Source organism: Sander vitreus, chromosome 20 (assembly GCF_031162955.1).
Source record: "Sander vitreus isolate 19-12246 chromosome 20, sanVit1, whole genome shotgun sequence".
NCBI lineage: Eukaryota > Metazoa > Chordata > Actinopteri > Perciformes > Percidae > Sander > Sander vitreus.
This window is the reverse complement of record NC_135874.1, coordinates 40,794-61,176: the sequence shown is the minus strand read 5'-3', so window position 1 is coordinate 61,176 and position 20,383 is coordinate 40,794. Positions and strand designations below refer to the sequence as shown.

Sequence of the window (20,383 nt, the reverse complement as noted above, 5' to 3'; positions counted from 1 at the left end):
AACATATTCTCTATCTCTGGCACCTGGCACAGGTTCTATAAATCAGAGGTTACTCCAGTGGTCACAGATGTGTCAAAGTTCATGGAAACACTCTTAAATGACTGCACGGGAGAAATCTTTGATGATGACTCTGACCTTCCCACTGACCCCGAAGACATGCCCTTCCTTGTACTGAGGGTACTAATCATTCAAGCATCTAATTGACTGTATTTCTGAATTGAACTACTCTTGTCATGGAATCTGGTTTAAGGGTGCACTCCCCCAAACATTTTTCTAATCTCCAGGTTGTTGGTGTCATGGGTCAAGCCATGCAAGCTGTCAGCCCCAGTCTGATTTCCTCCATTTTGCGTTGTGCTAGGAAAACAAACATTCCATTATCAAACCAAAAGGCAGCTATACAGGCCTTTAGGTTGATGGATATTAATGATGAGGTACAACTACTTTACACTAACACATCAACAACACATTGTGATCATAAGGTCACTACAGCATATGTTGTGGGATTTAACTGACAAAAATTCATGTAATTTAACATTTGGTCAACCACAGGTCAGAAACATTTTCATGGAGGTGTACAAGGATGCTAAGAGCCCTGTTGAAAAACGTGTAGCAGCCTATCTGATTCTGATGAAGAACCCAGACCAAGCCCTGGTTAGAGACATTCTGTATAATTTGGAGAATGTGAGGAACGAGCAGCTCAAAAGCTTTGTGGTTTCCCACCTGAAAAACATCCGCAACTCTGGCGAGCCACAAATGCATCAGTAAGTAATTGACCAGTAACTAGGTAGTTAAATAATTATGCCATGCTATTTATGGCTTCTTAGCACATGCACATGTCTACTGTTATATATATGGAAATAAATCTTTATTAAATAAAATTCGACTGTATGCTAAAAAAAACAGCAGAATAGAATAGAATTCCTTTATTGTCATTGCACATTGTACAAGGAAATTTGCTGTGCATCTCCTCTAAAGGTAATTAAAATTCCACACGCTCACACACCGCATCCACACATACATGCACTGGCCATTCAGAAAAATACAATAATAAGAATAAAAAAGGAGTAATAAAAACAGTGGTATATCATAAACTATACTGTACATTGTGCCAAATGCTATTTACACATTATAAATATATTATTGCATGTTATATAATTATTGCACATTTCCTAGATCAGTTCAAACTTTATGGGGCATGATAAAATAAAAGGGACAGAATTTTGAAATGTTTTGGCACTGTGTCATCTTACTACAACATTCTTTATTCTCCTTACTAAAGACTCAGAGAGTACATTGAGTTGGCCTTGAAAGATCAGCTATCACCCGCAAACAAGGTATTTCATGGCATGTCAAGCAACTACAAAATAGACTCTCCCTTGGGCTCAGTGCAAAGTAACATAATCTTCGGTGCTACGGACACCTTACCTAAGGAGGTGATGCTGGAGACCACTTTAAAGGTTTTTGACTACAACTATGACATATTTGAGGTATGTTTTCAATAGCATTCTGTTATAAAAACACACAATTAGCTTTGTAAAGATATTTAAACATTCAAAATTTCCCCCTTCTAGGTTGGTGTTGAGGGAACAGGATTTGAACCAACAATTGACGCTCTCTTTGGAGAGAATGGTTTCTTCCCTGACTCCATCTCCAAAGTCATGTACTGGGCAGGGGACAAAGCCAAGATGCTCAGAGAGGTTTTGGATAGAATGGCCCCCGACAGAGACAGAATGAAGAGACAGGTGAAATGATTTTTGGACACATAATACATATCGTGCTTGTCTACACTACCACATGAATACAACCCTGTACCTGGTGCATGCATGGCCAGAAACTAATGCATACACCTGTAATATCTCTCCAGGTCCCAAAGGATCTTCTGAAAGATATCACAAACAGCGTTCAGAAGCTCATGGATGACGCACGTTTCTCTTCAGCCCCTGAAGCCATTGCCTATCTCCGGCTTCTAGGAGCTGAGATAGGATACATCAAGACCAGTGACATGAAAAAGATGGCTGAGACTCTGTCCATGTACTACAATGTTTTCATCAGGGACCTACCTGTCAAGGTTAGATGTGTTGTTTCCTAAGATAATTTTTTTAAAGAGAAAAAAACTGAAAAACATGCATTTTTACATTCACAAAACAGGTATCGACCACACACCAATCTTCCTCAGGGTGGCAGGTTTATCGACAAGGCATTCTACTTTAGTTGATTATATTCTAATAGTCTTCCTCCAGCACATCTGATTGATTTTTGTAACCTACTTAGAAGAAGCTCAGTCCGTGGAGACTTAGCTTGGAAACCGGAGGGTCGCCAGTTCAAGTCCCACCTACGAACCAAGGTGGAGCGGTGCCATTTCACCTCTGAACCCATGGTGTGGTATCTAGGAGGAACATGCAAAGAGATGCATTTCAACTGACTTATGTAACATTGCCTTGTGTTGATGTTGTGAAGTAAGGCCGGTTACACATTGGCTGCGTCGCATGAGTGTGGCGTTTCTTTTGTGTGTCAGCTGCGTGGCGGCTACGTGGATTGGATGTCTTTACATACCAGAAACGTGTCTGACTGCTCCTGCTGCTAGCCTTGTCTGTATACAATGTATGTTTCCCATTGATAAAATGAAATACCATGTTAAACATGAATATAGACTGATGTAATTACAGCAAAGACAACGTCGGCAGTATTGACGGCAAAATAGGCTACAGAATATTTCGTTGTTGTTCTGTGTTGACAGGTGCAATATTAGAAAATCCAATTTTTTTTTAAATTACATTTATATCTGCATTTATATCAAAACCTAGATACTTTCAAACATCAACATGTCATTTATTAATATGTATTAGTGTCAAAATGACATATAAACATCTTTTCCTATTCTATTTTGCCTGGAAACGCTTCCAACACGTTTGTGTGTCGCGTGAAAAATAGGCATCGGTCCTATTTCTAGCATGCAGTGTGTAAGCTCTAACCTGTTAACAAAGGAGCCAAAATATAAACAGACATGCCACGCAGCTGACACGCTCGCGCGACGCATCCAGTGTGTAAACGGCCTAAGAGTGATTGTGTTCCATAACAATCTTTCATAGCTCTTCTTCTTGGCCTGATTTTATATAGCAGTTTACAAAAAGCCAAAATTTGATAGTGGACTTCCATGATGTCACTAGCCAAAGAGATTTTATATATTCATAAAACCTGTTTTCTTTCCAACAGGCCTATTTTGCATTGATATCTAGCACTGAAAATGAAGTCTTTGGCCACTACATCTTCATGGAGAATGCCTTCTCTTTACCCACTGCCTCTGGCTTTCCTCTAAAGTTCTCACTGGCTGGTGTGTTTGCACCTGGTGCCAAAGGAGGCCTGACTTACTCATCTGCTAACACAATGGTAAGTTAGCTCCTCTTCATCTTAGTTTATATGTACAATAAAATAAAATATTATTTTTACATGTTTGTCCCCTGTGAATTGCTGTTTACAGCTATTCTGTTGTATCCTCCTTGTAGACTGACTTGTCCTTCATGCCTTCAGTTGGGCTAGAATTCATCACCCAAATGGGTGTGCACATTCCAGACTATGTGGAGGCTGGGCTTGAGATGCACACTAACATGTACCATGAGAGTTCCCTCAATGCTAAGATCACCATGAGCAGAAAGCAGATGAGGCTGTCCATCCCTGCCCCTAAGTCAAACGCTCAGTTGTTCAGCATTAGGTCAGTGGCACTGATCAGTATAGTCAGATAACACAAAACACTTTCAGTGGTTGCCACTACGTCATGTTGTTCTTTCTTGCCTCTTCTCCTTTCCCTCTTTTTAAAAATACAGCAACAAGCTGCTATCAGTGTCCTCCGGTCAAACAAAAATAGTGCCATCCCTGGTGGAGGACCGGACTGACTCAACTGACTGCCAGCCCCTTTTCTATGGTCTGAAATTATGCACAATAGCACGTTACTCCAATGCTACTTCAGTGGACCAGGCCCCATATTACCCCCTGACCGGAGAAAGCAGGTAAGAGAAGGCCTTTTTGAGCTGAGTTTTAGATTAGATAGACTTTATTGATCCCAAATGGGGAAATTTCAGTGCTACAGCAGCAAAATATAAGACACACAGCACATACAGAATATACAAGAAATAATAGGATAGAATAAAACAACTATTCCAAAATAAAAATAAAAAATATATAAAGGAAAGAATTTACAAACGTATATACAAGTGGCAAATAAAAATGTACAACCTTAAATAGTATTTATAAAGATATAAGTTTAACCTATGTTTGTGCAAGTTGCACTTAGTGCAGTATTGTGATGTGTATGAGTCATATCTAACACTCATTGATGAAGTCTTAAAAAGTTGTATTGCCTGTGGTAGGAATGATTTCTTATAGCAGTCAGTGAGACACCGAAGCTGTGTGGGTTGAAGAGGGGGGTCTGGGTTAAGGGAGGGAGGGAGGGGAGGAGGCAGTGAGAAGGTGTGGGGGGTTGGGAGGGGGTGAAAGAGGTGGCAGGGGGTAGCTGTGAGCTAAACCTGTCAGGTAACAGTACAGCTTGTTTGCTCTCTCACAGCTACCTGGTGTCTGTCTTCTTCTACCCCCACACCCGGTGATCTCTTTCTCTCTTTCATCCCCGTCCACACCTCCCTCACATTGTTCTGTTGTAATCTGGCCTCCAGCTTCCTCCTGTAGGAGTCTTTACACTCCCTCGCAGTTTGTGCTGTACTTTCCTTAGCTCCTGTCTGACCCCTGACTACCGGGAGATTTCCTGGTGGGCCGGTCTATTTGTGTGGGCTGAATGGGCCGCACTGTCAGTACCCGATCTGTACCGCCTGTAAGATCCGTTCTGCGCATGCGCATAATTACGTAGTAGAAAACTAACAATGTCCCTGTGCGATTTGTACCACGCATGCGTTGAAACACTTTACGACCAAACATCACAACTTTTTTATTAAATCTTTATTATACAATAGTCATAGCTACAAACAATCGAGACTTGTCACTGATCCAAAAACCGTGGAGCGACGTCGTTGTTGTGTTGTTTATGTTAATGTTTTTACTTTTAATACTTCGTCTTGACAGTAAAGTGACCGGAATTTGGGGTGAAATGTCCAGCATTGAACTACATAATAGTTTGCTAGGAGTTTGCTGGTCTCTCACAGAGATCTCATTTGTAGCCCTGTTTTTACCTGATACTTTCATAGAAGTACAAACACATGAAGTGAGAGGTATACACATGCTTAAACTTTATTTAAAGCATGATTAACCTGAAGCAGGACGGAGTCATGACTTAAAACACCAAAGCAAGGCTTCTAGCTCAGGCTAGCTAGCGTTAGCAAATTACCTTCAAAGTTGCAAAGAAATGATGAAATGTAAAATTTGAAGCCTTTATTGAATTTGCTACATGGTGTTGTACTGGATGGCCGGACGACCCACTGTATATCATTAACAGATACTTTAGGCAACTCCAGCAAACACCTTGTAAACTTCATCTCTGCCATCATAACGGTCTACTGTCACTGTCTAATGTTTTCTTCTGGTAACCAGAAATGTCCAAACATCCTTACACCAATGCATGCATAGAGCTGTGAAGTTTGCCGGTGTTCGCGCAAGTGTAGAACTGATCAGGCAGTGTCGTAAAACACGTTGAGTTTCTGCGCATGCACTGAATTATGCACATGCGCATAACGGATCTTACAGGCGGTACGGATCGGGTACTGACCCATATACATACATATATAAAATGGACCAACAGATCCCGGTGCTCTGGACGGAGACCAGTGAAGGCCATTAGAAGCACTTTTCCGGTGATGGCTAGCGTTACTGCGCAGCCTCCAACTGAGCTCGAAGACATAAATGTGACGTGAGCAACGTGTCTGAAAGTTGGAAGTCTTCTGGTAGCTGTGCCAAGAGAAATCGCTATCATTCCCAATCTTGCAGAGACGGAGAGCGTAGGTATATGTAAGGAGATAACATAGGCACAGGCTAATTTTTGCTAACTAAAATGCTAGTTAACATTAGTAATTACACTTAAACAGCTAATGTGAGACGAAACTGCATGCACGCTTCTCCTGTACTATACGGTAATTTCTCTACTATGCGACAGTAAGTCGCGTGGTTATGACACAATCGTTAGCTTATTTTTACAAAAGCATCTGCTACGGAGCCATAATGTGAGGTACGAGGTAATGGAGCCTTTTATACATTGTCGTGTTTCTTTAGAAATAAACAACGGACAAATAGTCTTTAAACACTTTTTCAGATGCAAAGTTATTCAGAATCAGAAGTACGTTTTTTAACACATACAACAAATTTGTTTTGGTGTTGTTGGTGCACGTCACACATTCTTTAGATTGAATATTAAACAATATAAGTATAGGTACAAACAATATAAGTATAAGTATATTTACACAGTATGTATTAAGTTAAAAATAAAGAATAAATAAAGATATAAATAAAAAATAAAGAGCAAAGAGCATTACAGCAGAGAGAGAACATGGCATGATGGTGGAGTGTCAGTGTGGTTTCCGGGCCTTGTTAATAAGGCTAGTGGCGGAGGGGACAAAGCTGTTCATGTGACGTGAGGTTTTGGTCCTGATGGACCTCAGCCTCCTGTCAGAGGGGAGTGTCTCAAAGAGTGTCCAGGGTGGGAGGGGTCGGCCACAATCTTTCCAGCATGCTTCAGAGTCCTGGTGGCGTATAGGTCCTGGAGCGGCGGCAGATTGCAGTCAATCACCTTCTCTGCTGACCGAATGACACGCTGCAGTCTGCCCTTGTCCTTGGCAGTGCTAGCAGCGTACCAGATGGTGATGGAGGATGTGAGGATGGACTCAATGATGGCTGTGTAGAAGTGCACCATCATTGTCTTTGGCAGGTTGAATTTCTTCAGCTGTCGCAGGAAGTACATACTCTGTTGTGCTTTCTTCACGAGGGAGCTGATGTTCAGCTCCCACTTGAGGTCCTGGGAGATGGTAGTTCCCAGGAAGCGGAAAGACTCCATAGTGTCAATTGTGGAGCCACAGAGGGTGATGGGGGGGGGGCTGGGTTATTCCTGAAGTCTTTAGAGCGTTGAGCTGTAGATTGTTTTGCTTGCACCAGGTCACCAGGTGGTCAGCCTCCCACCTGTAGGCGGACTCGTCACCATCAGAGATGAGTCCGATGAGGGAGGTGTCGTCCGCAAACTTCAGAAGCTTGACAGACTGGTGACTGGAGGTGCAGCTGTTGGTGTACAGGGAGAAGAGCAGGGGAGAAAGAACACAGCCCTGAGGGGGATCCGGTGCTGATGGTCTGTGAGTCAGAGACGTGTTTCCCCAGCTTCACATGCTGCTTCCTGTCAGACAGGAAGTCAGTGATCCACCTGCAGGTGGAGTCAGGCACGCCTAGCTGGGAGAGTTTGTCCTGGAGCAGAGCCGGGATGATGGTGTTAAAGGCAGAGCTGAAGTCCACAAACAGGATCCTGGCGTAGGTTCCTGGGGAGTCCAGGTGCCGGAGGATGTAGTGGAGGGCCAAGTTGACTGCATCGTCTACAGACCTATTGGCTCTGTAGGCAAACTGCAGGGGGTCCAGGAGGGGGTCGGTGATGTCTTTGAGGTGTGAAAGCACAAGGCGCTCAAAGGACTTCATAACCACAGAGGTCAGGGCGACGGGTCTGAAGTCATTAAGTCCTGTGGTCCTTGGCTTCTTGGGGACAGGGATTATGGTTGAGGTCTTGAAACAGGCTGGCATGTGGCATGTCTCCAGTGAGGTGTTAAAAATGTCTGTGAACACTGGAGACAGCTGATCAGCGCAGTGCTTCAAGCTGAATGGGGAGACAGCATCCAGTCCAGCAGCTTTCCTGGGGTTCTGTCTCCTAAGGAGTCTGTTGACGTCCCTTTCATGGATGGAGAGAGTCGTCACTGAAGTGGGTGGGGGGGTGGAGGGGGGGACCTTTATGGAGGGCATTGGTGGGGAGGCCCTGAGGTGGGGGAGGTGGAGGTGAAGCACAGTGGGTAGCTGTAGGGAGGTGTCGTGGGGGATGGTGTCAGGACTGTCCTTTTGTCTTTCAAATCGACAGTAGAACTCGTTAAGGTTTTAGGCTTATAGGTGGTGATCTGCCTAAGTCCTTTCCAGACAGTTGCAGAGTCGTTCGCTGAAAACTGGCGTTGGAGCTTCTCAGAGTACCGTCGTTTAGCCTCCTTCACTGCCTTGCTAAACTTGTACTTCGACTCTTTAAATCTGTCTTTGTCCCCACTCCTGAACACCTCTTCCTTAGTCAGCCTTAACCTTCTGAGTTTGGCTGTGAACCAGGGTTTGTCATTGTTGTAACTCACCCTGGTGCTTGATGGAACACAGCAGTCCTCACAGAAGCTGATGTATGACGTCACAACCTCTGTGTACTCATCCAGACTGTTGGTAGCAGTCCTGAACACATCCCAGTTAGTAGAATCCAAACACGACTGGAGATCCTCCACAGCCTCACTGGTCCACTTCCTTGATGTCCTCACTACAGGTTTGCAGAGCTTTAGTTTCTGCCTGTAGGCGGGGATCAGGTGAACCATGACATGGTCAGAGAAACCCAGTGCAGCATGGGGGACTGCGTGATAAGCATCCCTGACTGTGGTGTAACAGTTATCCAGAATGTTCTCCTCTCTTGTCAGGCATTTAATATGCTGTCTATATTTAGGGAGTTCATGAGTGAGGTTCCCTTTATTAAAGTCTCCAAGGACAATAACTAGGGAGTCCGGGTTGGTCCGCTCCACACACAGTATCTGGTCGGAGACCATGCGCTGTGCGTCCTGCACGTTGGCCTGCCTGAGATGTAAACACCGACCAGAATGAATGAGTGGAACTCACGGGGTGAATAAAAAGGCTTACAGTTTATGATGAAATATTCCAGGTCAGCAATATTGCAACAATGCTGCTGGATCACTGTCACGTCGTTGCACCAGCCGATGTTGATGTAGAAACAGATTCCTCCACCTTTAGTTTTGCCGGAGAGATCCGTGTCTCTGTCCGCTCTGAAAAGCTGGAAGCCTGCCAGCTGCAGCGCAGAGTCCAGTATTAATCCACAGAGCCACATCTCCATGAAGCACAAAACAGCAGATGAAGAAAAGTCCCCGTTTCTCACTAACAGCAGTTGTAATTCCTCCAGTTTGTTGGGCAGTTAGAGAGGAATATTCCCGGGAACAGTGTGCGTAATCCCTGCTGGCGGAGACGCACAAGCGCACCGGCCCGTTTCCCTCTCCTCCGGCGCCTCGCTGCGTGAGCAAAGGTGAGCCCACCTTTGACCAGAATGTCCAAAATTTCCAGTGAAGGGAGAAGAAAAGTGGGAAATAAGTCTGATGGTGTTGTTCCCCTGAAGTTCACAAGCTCTTCACTGGTGAATGAGATACGGGTACCATCGCAAGAAACAAAGTTAAAACACAAAACAAAACAAAACAGAGCGCACCAACACACCGTGTCACCATTCTGCGGCGCCATCTTGCAAGATAAATTTGCTGTCAAAGTGGCACCCAAATGAATGGCAGTCAATGGAATGCTAACGGGAGGTGATGGCTTGGTAGCATTAAAAAAAAGAAAAAAAAAGGGTTTTGGTCCGAGGAGAGGCTTACCCCGTTGGTACTGACACACACTCCGGTCGAAAACTTTTTTTTATTTTATTTTATTTTTTTTATCGGCCCATAGAGAGAAGAGAGATTACATGATTGGCCCACTTGTGTGCCTTTCATATGAACACTGGCCATTCACATCCTTGGTCTTTGACCGACCGGCCCACGGAGAGGAGAGAGATCACATGATTGGCCCACTGGTTTGTCTCTCATCTGAAAACTGGCCAATCACATCCTACTATGGCCCACTTCCATCCTATCGTAGAGAGAGAGCACATTTAAGTCCCACCCCCACCGTGCTCCCAAGTGCCGGTAGCTAGCTGAAAACACGAGATTTAAGCACATCAAACGATTATTGTAGCACCCTTTGTCTACCAGTGAGGACAAGTTAGCTGTTAGTAAGCTAATGTTAGTTATGTATTAGCAAAGAATTTCTAATAAGGGAAGAAGTTCCACTCTCTCGTTACTTCCGGCTTCTGAACTGGTTGCAGTTCCATCAGAGTTCCATATAGGGGGCGCTCACAGGCCAGTGCAGAATGAATGGGACTCTATGGAGCTATACCCCTCAAAATCCACTTTTCTCAGGATATCATTTTTTGTCTAGTAATTTGAATGTTGTATTCGAAAGGGGAGGCTAAGAAAATACACACTGCTGGGTGTTAGATTTTTTTAAAGTGGCTTTTTTCTTCTAAAAAGCCTTTTAAAATGTCAATGACGTCATACACATATACGGCCAGAGATACTGCTGATACGGCAAGCTCTGAGTCGCTTCCTTTGTTCTCTCGAAGCATTGACAACACAGCTGACAGGTTAGGCTCTCCCCGTCAGTACACATGCTAGAAAGAGGTTTGCTAATGTTTTAAAGACCACGCCAAAATATTAACTCTGACATTCTGGTTCTGCTTTGGATGTCGTCAAGCAGGATCTCCGATCGTAATCAGTCCTTCACTTCATGAATCAGCATTCATTAGCAGAATGCTAGCGTGTTATGGGCAACAACGACTCAACCTGTAAGAAATCGAAAGGACACAAGTACTCGTTCATTCAACTTTTGACCTATAATCCATGTTGAACTTGCAAAAACTACAATCAAATCTGAGATTTCTCAACGACAATCGGGCGAAAGAGACAAATTTAGCCGTCTAGCTCCATAGAGTCCCATTCATTTAGCACTGGACCGCGATCACGCCCAGTGGAACTCTGGTGTAACTGCAACCAAATTCGGTACAATGGGGCTGAATAGGGAGTGGAAATACTTTCCGTAGACGGGCTTTGGTATTAGCAAGCTAAGGCACTTGCCAACATAATACTATAGCTTTCTGATTTACCCACATTCCACAATAACACAAGTTGCATACTGTGTACAAAATGCATCTTTAGCTTAATTTACAGACTTGTCCCTTGTTAATTATACAATACATCTTGATGACAGCCATGCTTCACTCAACCTTTAGCCAGCTTGCCATCAGGAGCCAGGCAGCCTTTTCGACTCAGTGAGTACGTTATCATACTCTCTTACTTACCACTCAGACTAGTGAGAGTATAAGGGGCTGGTATGCAAAATAGACTTTTCATCCACCAGTCAAAATACTAGTGAATGTTAAAATTTTACTTTTTTTTGGCTGGTGAGGCAAGCAAATCTACCAGCCACTTGCTTATTTTACCAGAATTTGGCTGGCAAATGGTGCTAATGTTGAACCCTGCTGCTATGTACATGAGTTGAAGGGGAGTGCAAGGACGGTTGTTGTCCAGCTGATTGTGGTGGGCTGGTCTGGGTGTCAAAAGTCCAGGGCTGATTTTTTTACCCCAGTCCAGCCCTGCCTTCAGGTCACTGTTGATCCATGGCTTGTTATTTGGAAAGCTGTGTACAGTCCAGGAGGGCATGGTGATGTTCTCACAGAATTTAATGTACTCTGTGATGCAGTCAGTCATGTTATTGATGTCGTCCCCATGTGGCTAACAGAGCATGTCCCACATGGAGGACATACATTTTTTTCTTTAAAGGGTTGATAGAATTATTATATAGGGTATTTCACACTGTTCCTTAAGGTCTCCAAATAGGGTATGTAACATTGGTTGGGCTGAAAATGGCCTGGGTGCTGTTCTATGCGCCCTAATGCAACCCTGTGAAATAGTCCTGGATTGAAACGAGAGGTTTTCTCCCTTATGTGATATGCTCATGAATATTTAGATGAGCTGTGCGCTGATTGGTCGTGTCAACGAGCGACACACACACACACACACACACACACACACACACACACACACACACACACACACACACACACACACACACACACACACACAGCCCCACCCCTCTTTACAATGAGCTGAGTGAAGCTGCAGGGGCTCCAGTGTTGCCAATTTAGCGACTTTGTCGCTAGATTTAGCGACTTTTCAGACCCCCTTTTTTCAAAAAAGTGACAAATCTGGCGACTTTCTGTAGAAAAGATGCCAGTATTGTCCGGCGAAGGTATTTCTGTCTTGTGTCTGTCTTCTGTTCTGTGACTGAGGAGCAGCCCCACCCCCTCTCTGCTTTCTCCTAGTTGTCTTGTTACGCCCACAATCTCTTGTGGAGCATTATAACTTCGAAAAACCACAGGTTAATCAGTTAATCTTATAATGGATATGTGTGTTGAGTTATTTAAACAAATGATTGGGGAAATAAATGCCTCTTGTCCGCGAGTCTCCTGATAGAGCTCCAGCCAGCTCACAGCGGGGTCTGTGAAGGTGGACAGGCCGGGCGGCAAGCCATAAACCCCAGCAGGCACCCGCCGGCTGTCACGTCAGACTGTGGAGCATCTGAACTCCGACAGTCGAACCAAATTTGCAATTACCATTAGCCATCAATTTTCGTAAAACGGCCCATATTTGAGCTCTACATAGTTGATTTCTCGCATTAAAAAGTCTCAGAAGTGAATTTAGTAATGAAATAGCAGACGAACAATGTATAAAGTGTCTAAGATCTGCGCAACCAACATTCAGAACACCAGCTGGTCTCAGACCAGTCGGTTAGGACAGAAGACAAACATTTCTCTCATTTAAGGTGGTTTATTATAGATGGAATAATAATAGAACTTGTATACCCTTGGTATACAAGGATTCCTTCAGTTTGAGAAGCCACAGTCAGCGGGTGCTGTTACGACAGCCCCTCGCCCCAAAAGAATACTGAATACTGGTTACATGAGATCATATAGAAATGTGCAAGCTATTATGATTTGCTAATACTAAGGTGCTAATACACACATTTCAGTCTCTTCTAACTGAAGTCAAGATCCAGTACATACATGCAATTATATTTAATGAAAGTCATTATAACTAATTCATTATTTGATTATTATACATTTTAGTTATAGGCAGACATTATAAATGATTGTCTTTCTATCGAGGCCTTGGCGTAGCCTTATTTTGCTGAAACTAGGCACTTAGCATGTTCATTTTTTTATTTCCTCACAGTGAGAAAGGTACAGACTACAGCCAAATAAGGTACAGCCATCTGAGTTGACGTCAACTACTGGCTTTGTTGAGATTCGCCCGTTTTCAGCGGCAGTTTCAAATTGTGAGATTTGCATAGGAAAGAGGTGTCAATGGGACTTTGAGGTTCTACGTATGCCTATTTTACCCACCAAACTATCATAATTCAACTATGACAAGGTACACTCGGTTTTGCATTCTATCACCCCTTTAAGTAGTTTCTGCTTGGGTGGCTGATATATAAATAGTTACTGTAATTGGTTGATATTTTAACGCAGTACTCTATGATTTTAACCAACTACTGTACATAGTTAAAATACTTGACCAGCAAGTTCAACATGTGTTGTTTTCTCAGGTTTGCAGTTGAAATCCAGCCGACAGAGGAAGTTTCAGAGTACACTGCCACCATCACTGACGAAACGCTCAGAGAGGGTAAAAAGGGTCGGCATAAAGTAGACTCTCTGACGCTAACCCTAAAGGCAGAAGGTACTATAAGATTGTGTGTGTGCTCGTTTGTGTGTATGTGAGCATGCATGCATGTAATGGGCCAGCCCAGTATAGCTTAGAATTACATCCACATAGGACAATTCCACATCCACAATTTACATCCAGTACCTACGTTAAGTGGCAATACAGGAAGTAGTGTGTCTTTTTATGTAGCGAGGTGGAAAGTAAGGTTGTGGAGTTTGAAGTGATAGATGGGCAAGTTTATCTGATGACAGACTTGCAAATAACATTCACCTTTTTAGTAACATTACTACAATGTTTTCCTAATCTTAACCAATGGTTTTAGTTGCCTAACCTTAATCATACCTTAACCACAGTTTTAACCCTTTCCCTAACCTTAACCATACCATAGCTGCCATATTTTAAATCACATATGCCACATTTTCGAGACATTGGCTTTGTCATTGAACATAATCCTGGGTTTTGCGTAACCATCCCAGGTTGGTACAGGAATGTACTGGAACCGTAATGGTCCAGAATAAATGAATGAATGTGTGCCACAACATTAGGCCCTTACTTACACTACATTCCTTTATATGTAATAAGGGTTTACTAAGCGCACATAAAGCTTATGACATTATATGGGCACCTCACTTAATAGATCTTGAAGCCACCAGTTGCTACTGTTCCTGGAAATAAAAACTGACAAAAGAGTTTAAATACTGCTGCTACTAGGGTACGATTCATCTGAGGCCACTGTAGCTCTGAGATACAACCGCAACAAGAACACTCTCACCGCTGAGGTTGTCATTCCTGACTACGATGTGGAAGCAGGCATCAAGCTGGCTGTAACTGACAGTGATGCCAAAGGAAAGAAGATGAGAGGTATCACCATTGATGTCACCAACAGGAACATCCCACAGCTGACTCTTGTTGGACACTCAAGGTACATAGTTCTATAAACAAACCATCAATCCTTCCTTATGATAGATAACGCTGAAGTTTCAGCTGTGCTGTCTGGTTTCTTGAGACAGTTTTGTTTTAGAAGGTTTGAGTTGATGAGAAACATCCCAGGAAATGCAAATAATTAAGAAACTGAAATGCAGTCTTACCCACCTATTTGTCCTTGTTTTTAATGTAGACTTGACGTGATGAAGAATGCCATGCTGCAACTCCAGATGGCCATTCCATCTCTGAAAACTGATGCCTCTGTCACTGCAACCCTGAAGAGGGATGAGGATGTGTTCATGGACTTAGAGACGGTCATCAACCTCCCTGAGAGTTCCTACCAACAGAAAGCTTCCCTTAAATACAGTAACTGTCAGCCATCAGTCACAGCTTTAACACAGACAACAGAGCCATTCATTAATTTGTATGGGTACATTCAGATTTTCTCTTTACAGATGATGACACGTTTGAGGTGGAACTGAAATCACATCTGAAGTCAGAGATTCAGAAACTGATCCCAAATATAGAGAATCATCACAGGCAGCTGCAACAGCTCATCGATCATATCCTGGACCAGAAAGTGGCAAAGACTGATATGAAACTGCGTCACATAGTGACCAAAGGAATTGAGGTACTGCTTTGACATTTATTACCTTCTTCAAAGAGCTTGTATTTATCATTCTGATTTGTGTGTTTTTTATAACATTTCAAAAACTAAGAATTATGGTGAAAAGTTAGCTAATGGGCATTCACCCTATGTCATTCGACATAGGCTATTAGTTTTTAGGGTGGATAATAGGGGTGGAACGGTAGGCTATGTATTCCTATTGAACCGAAACAGTACAGGCGTCTCAGTTCGGTACATGAATTTACACGGAGAATACACGGTATAAAAATAAATAAAACTTGCGTGCAAATTAATTAATGTAATGCAGAACTACTGTTAGACACGCGGTTCTTTAGGGACACCTAATCTGTAGCCCTGCCCTTAGCTCTGAAGCTCCCAAGCTCCGCCTACATGTCGAGTCAGTCGGTCCAGTGAATCCACACGAAGCAAACTAGTCCCTTCCATATACAACCAAACACGGACGTAGCTGTATCCCTTCTCGCCTCGACCACAAATCCAGGCCCGTTTGCTTCGCTGTTTGCTCCGGTATTAGCTGTTAGCTCTGCCATTAGCTCTTAGCTCCTCTATTAGCTGTTAGCTCCGCTATTAGTTGTTAGCTCCGCCGTTAGCTGTTAGCTTCGCCGTTAGCGTGTGAAGCTATCACCAAAACTCGTCAACTGCTCTGTGTAACCGAAGCTGCTCTTTTAACATCCCTGCTCTGTGCATTCACATATGAGGGCAGTGCTTGTCTCCCATATCACACTAGTAGTTGATTGTCTTATTTTGTTTACAAGTTACAGATGGAGTCTGGAGATGATGCAGGGTAGCTTACTTATTGTTTACTGTTTACATCTTACTTTATACACTTAAAGCTGTTACAGCTAGCTCAGTGGACAGCCTGAGACAAAAAAATTGCCTTCTGCATTTTTGTTTTGCTTTTCCCTCCATTGTACCGAACCAAACCGTGATGTCTGAACCGAGGTATGAACCGAACCGTGACTTCTGTGTACCGTTCCACCCCTAGTGGATAGTGTCATTTGGTCTGTATAATGCCATGTTATGAAACTTCATGTTGTGCACCAGAGTTTTAAGTACTCTGATTTAGCATTGCATTTTTAACATTGATGGTCTTGATGGACAGTTAGACAGGATAACAATTGATATAGCAGAACCAGAGATATTATCTTCATTATTACGTTTTTTCTTGAGTGCTTTTAAGCTTTACAGTTTTTGCTTTAAGTAACATGTAATTTATCTCTATGTCACCCTGAAGGCAGGTGATATATGGTTAGACAAATTGACAGCAAGCATCCCCTACCTTGCACACCTGCGGAGTAAGAGGAGCATCTCAGATCTCACCCTGCCAGCCCTGCCTGAGAAACTGTTCCTGCAGTCGTGAGTGTTTTATTTTTATTTGATCGTTTAAGAACATTACTTTCAGGTATTACTGGGCGTAAACACTAATTTAACAGTTAAGTTATACTACAGTACTTGTTCTGTTCTCTGATTCCCTACCCCGCCATGTACAGTTTGTTAATACATTTTCAGATGCACAGTAGTGCCGAGATTGAATTCAAAGTGGCTTTATGGTGAATAATAGATAACGTTATGTCATATGTATGCCCGGTTAATGTTCTGCAATGTGGAGTTTTATATGAGAATCTGTGATCACGTTCTACTATTAATCATGCCAAAAGTAATTGTATTTTTCATTTTATTATGGTGTAAAGTACAGTTTATTTTGCTCTAAGGTTGTTAGCTTTAAATCTCTGTTATGGATTAACAGTTAGACTGTTAGCTATAGCTCTAATATTAATTTAGGTTTAGGGTACATCAGTAAAGATGATATATAAAATTACCTAACGTTACTTTCCTTTTAAAAGCATCACTCATATCCCAGCAACAGAACGGACAAGAGAAATGTAAAACGGTACATGCCTTTTTATTTGGTTAACTTTAGTTGGCTTACTGTTATTGATTAGTCAGACTGTCTACGGTGGCTAGCATAGACATAAAAATACATGTATAATTATACAATCTACGGTGGTGGTATAGGTATAAGCCAATCCCCTGGCAGCACATGCCGCTCACTACAGCTGCATTAGCCGTTGGCTGATGGCATATGCCACAGTGGTACAGCGGCATAAACTGATCCCCTGGTTGCACTGGCCGCTCACTACACCTACCAGCCACGGCAGCTGATGGCATATGCCACTTTGGTACGTTAATACATCCATGGAGTAAGTCAATACGGTAGCGAAGCCAACAATCGCCATGTTAGCTCTAATACTTTGGGTACATCTGCAAGAATATATGAACTTACTTAAGTGTTTGTCACTGACCATTGCCTAACGTTAACATGTCCACCTGCCGTTAAACGGTGTGCCGGTGGAACACAACCAGCAAAGGTCGGTGTAGTGAGTGGCCAGTGTCGGCAGGGGATCGGCATATGTCTATGTACCACAGTGGCTCACCATCAGCCACTTTTCGATCTCAGCGTCACTCCAGATGCAGTCTAAAATTGGAACGCTATTGATCATGCATTCTCTTCTACCTCAACAGTGTCAGTTTGTTCCGATACCAGTTCAACAAGGATAAGATGGCCATCTCACTTCCTCTTCCACATGGAGGCAAAAAGTCAGAAGATATAAACATACCAACCACTCTGTCTATTCCCCTTATAGATTTACCAGAGATAGGTCTATATATCCCTGCCAAAAACTATCCACTACCATCATTCACTATACCGCCTTCTTTGGATTTCACTGTCCCCCTTCTCGGTCTGGCTGAAGCATCCACCAAGATCAATAGCAACTTTTACAGCTGGGAAGGCTCCATCACTGGGGGCAACAACACTGTTGATGTCCCAAGCTACATTGCACAGTACAAAGCTATGGCCCAATCACCTTTTCGTCTACTGTCATACAAGCTTGAAGGTAAATATTTTCTTAAAACACCAGTTAGTAGTTAAAGGAGAATTCCGGCCAATTTTTACGTTAATCTTGATCGCTATAGCTACACGAGTACTTTCGATAGAAAAAAACCTGACCCGAATCAGTGCAGGTAACACGGAGAAGCTGCAGCTACGTATTATAAGCGTCCCCTGAGCTAAAACGTCAGTGGTCGGGGCAAGTTTTAGAGTGCCTTTGTGCCTCTTAACAGACACAAAATGCAATTAATATGTCTGTGCCACATGAACAGGGACCTTACGTGTCAACAAGATGCGTTTTCAACTCAGACATTGTTTAAATTCACCTACCATGGTCCCTGTCTCGATCCTGCCGGTAGCTAGCTTGCCCTGCTAGCTGATAGCCATTAGCTGCTAGCTGCCGTCCGGTGAGTGTATTCAGACAGGCTTCTGTGATAATCATCCCAATAACAATCCATGGAGCAGCAGTGGTGTGGCTATGTCCTCCAGAGGACAGGTCATGTCACGTCTTGAAGTGTATTCCCCTGTAAAATAAACAGTAGTGCGGTAGTAGCTGTTAGCTGCTAGCTGCCCTCCGGTGAGTGTGTACAGCCAGATAGCCGTTAGCCATTAGCTGCTAGCTGCCATCCGGTGAGTGTATTCAGCCAGGCTTCTGTGATAATCATCCCAATAAAAATCCACGGAGCACCCGGTGGTCTGGTGGATGTCCTGCATAGGACAGATCATGTCTTCACAGGGAAAGGTTTAGATTATTTCCCCCTCAAAATAGGTAATTGAGCACTGTAGTGGTTATGACCATATCAGTGACTATGTAACTACATGGAAACGGGATAAACGATGGGCTTGTGGCTTGCACAGTAATAGCGTTACTGAAGCTTAGCTGTAGCATCGCGCTGTCTCCTGGGAATTCAGTTGTAGCAGGAAAAGGTAAACAGTAGTGTACAGATTGGAGCGTAGTGTGTGAAGGGCGGAGTTGTTTATAAGGGAAGAAGCTTGGAGTAACGTAACTATGGAGAATATAGCAGATATACAACACACGGAAGAGCCTTTTGAGTTTGATGGTCGTCCTTATTTATTTGAACCCGAGTATACAGACGAAGAACTAGCCTCACAAGAGTTGGAAAGAACGAGACAGACAGAGGGGAAACAGGCAGTTTCAGACAGACTAACGGCTAGCTGGCTGTACACACTCACCGGAGGGTAGCTAGCAGCTAACAGCTACTACCGCATTACTGTTTTTTTTAGGGGGGAATACACTTCAAGACGTGACATGACCTGTCCTCTGGAGGACATAGCCACACCACCGCCGCTCCATGGATTGTTATTGGGATGAATATCACAGAAGCCTGTCTGAATACGCTCACCGGACGGCAGCTAGCAGCTAACGGCTAATGGCTATCAGCTAGCAGGGCAAGCTAGCTACCGGCAAGATCGATACAAGGACCAGGGTAGGTGAATTTAAACAATGTCTGAGTTGAAAACGCATCCTGTTGACACGTAAGGTCCCTGTTCATGTGGCACAGACATATTAATTTCATTTTGTGTCTGTTAAGAGGCACAAAGGCACTCTAAAACTTGCCCCGACCACTGCCGTTTTAGCTCAGGGGACGCTTGTAGTATGTAGCTGCAGCTTCTCCGTGTTACCTGCACTCATTCGGGTCTGGGTTTTTTCTATCGAAAGTACTCGTGTAGCTATAGCGATCAAGATTAACGTAAAAATTGGCCGGAATTCTCCTTTAAAGGTCCTGTACATCGTGTCAATGAAGTGCATTTATTTAGCGCTTTTCTAGTCTTAACGACCACTCAAAAATGCTCTACACACTACAGGCACACACACACACACACACACACACACACACACACACACACACACACACACATGTTTGATACACTGGTGATCAGATTAACGTTAACGTACATTCACACTCAGGAGCAATTTGGGGTTCAATCGGAAGGTCCATCCCTGGCCCTGCAGCCTACATGTTGAGTTCCCTTAGGCAAGACACTGAACCCCAAATTGCTCCTCATGTTGCGTGAATGTTTGGAATGTGATGTGCAGGTGGCACCTAAAGGCAGCCTCGGTCATCAGTGTATGAATGTGTGTGTGAATGGTGAAAGGTTCCTGTATTATGTAAAAGCACCTTAAGTAGTCCTTAAGTCTAGAAAAGTACTATATAAATACAGTCCATTTACATCGTTTTGGTAGCCGGTCCAGCCGCACATGCATGTTATGTCGGTATTTGATGACCTAGCAATGAGAACGGGTTTGTGGAAACTGTTAATGTATATATATATAATAATAACCTGCTAATAATGCCAACATCCTGGTCAGGTCAGTTAACGTCACCGCTGATGTGCACCACTCTGTGGCGGTAGCCAGGTAGCCTGGTGAGTGTGAGCTAACCA

General features: G+C 43.4%; 1 protein-coding gene across 1 annotated transcript in view; it reads left to right on the top strand.

Moving 5' to 3' along the window:
• apoba (apolipoprotein Ba) overlaps positions 1-20,383 on the top strand; it is a 65,808-nt gene that overhangs the window by 28,716 nt on the left and 16,709 nt on the right. Inside the window, exons 10-24 of the mRNA XM_078277200.1 lie at positions 33-177; positions 285-431; positions 550-761; positions 1,280-1,487; positions 1,572-1,742; positions 1,865-2,068; positions 3,214-3,387; positions 3,504-3,709; positions 3,822-4,004; positions 13,402-13,532; positions 14,229-14,439; positions 14,635-14,807; positions 14,897-15,072; positions 16,322-16,443; positions 17,611-17,984. Of these exons, the coding sequence (XP_078133326.1) occupies positions 33-177; positions 285-431; positions 550-761; positions 1,280-1,487; positions 1,572-1,742; positions 1,865-2,068; positions 3,214-3,387; positions 3,504-3,709; positions 3,822-4,004; positions 13,402-13,532; positions 14,229-14,439; positions 14,635-14,807; positions 14,897-15,072; positions 16,322-16,443; positions 17,611-17,984 (2,837 nt within the window). The remainder of the gene's footprint in view (positions 1-32; positions 178-284; positions 432-549; positions 762-1,279; positions 1,488-1,571; positions 1,743-1,864; positions 2,069-3,213; positions 3,388-3,503; positions 3,710-3,821; positions 4,005-13,401; positions 13,533-14,228; positions 14,440-14,634; positions 14,808-14,896; positions 15,073-16,321; positions 16,444-17,610; positions 17,985-20,383) is intronic.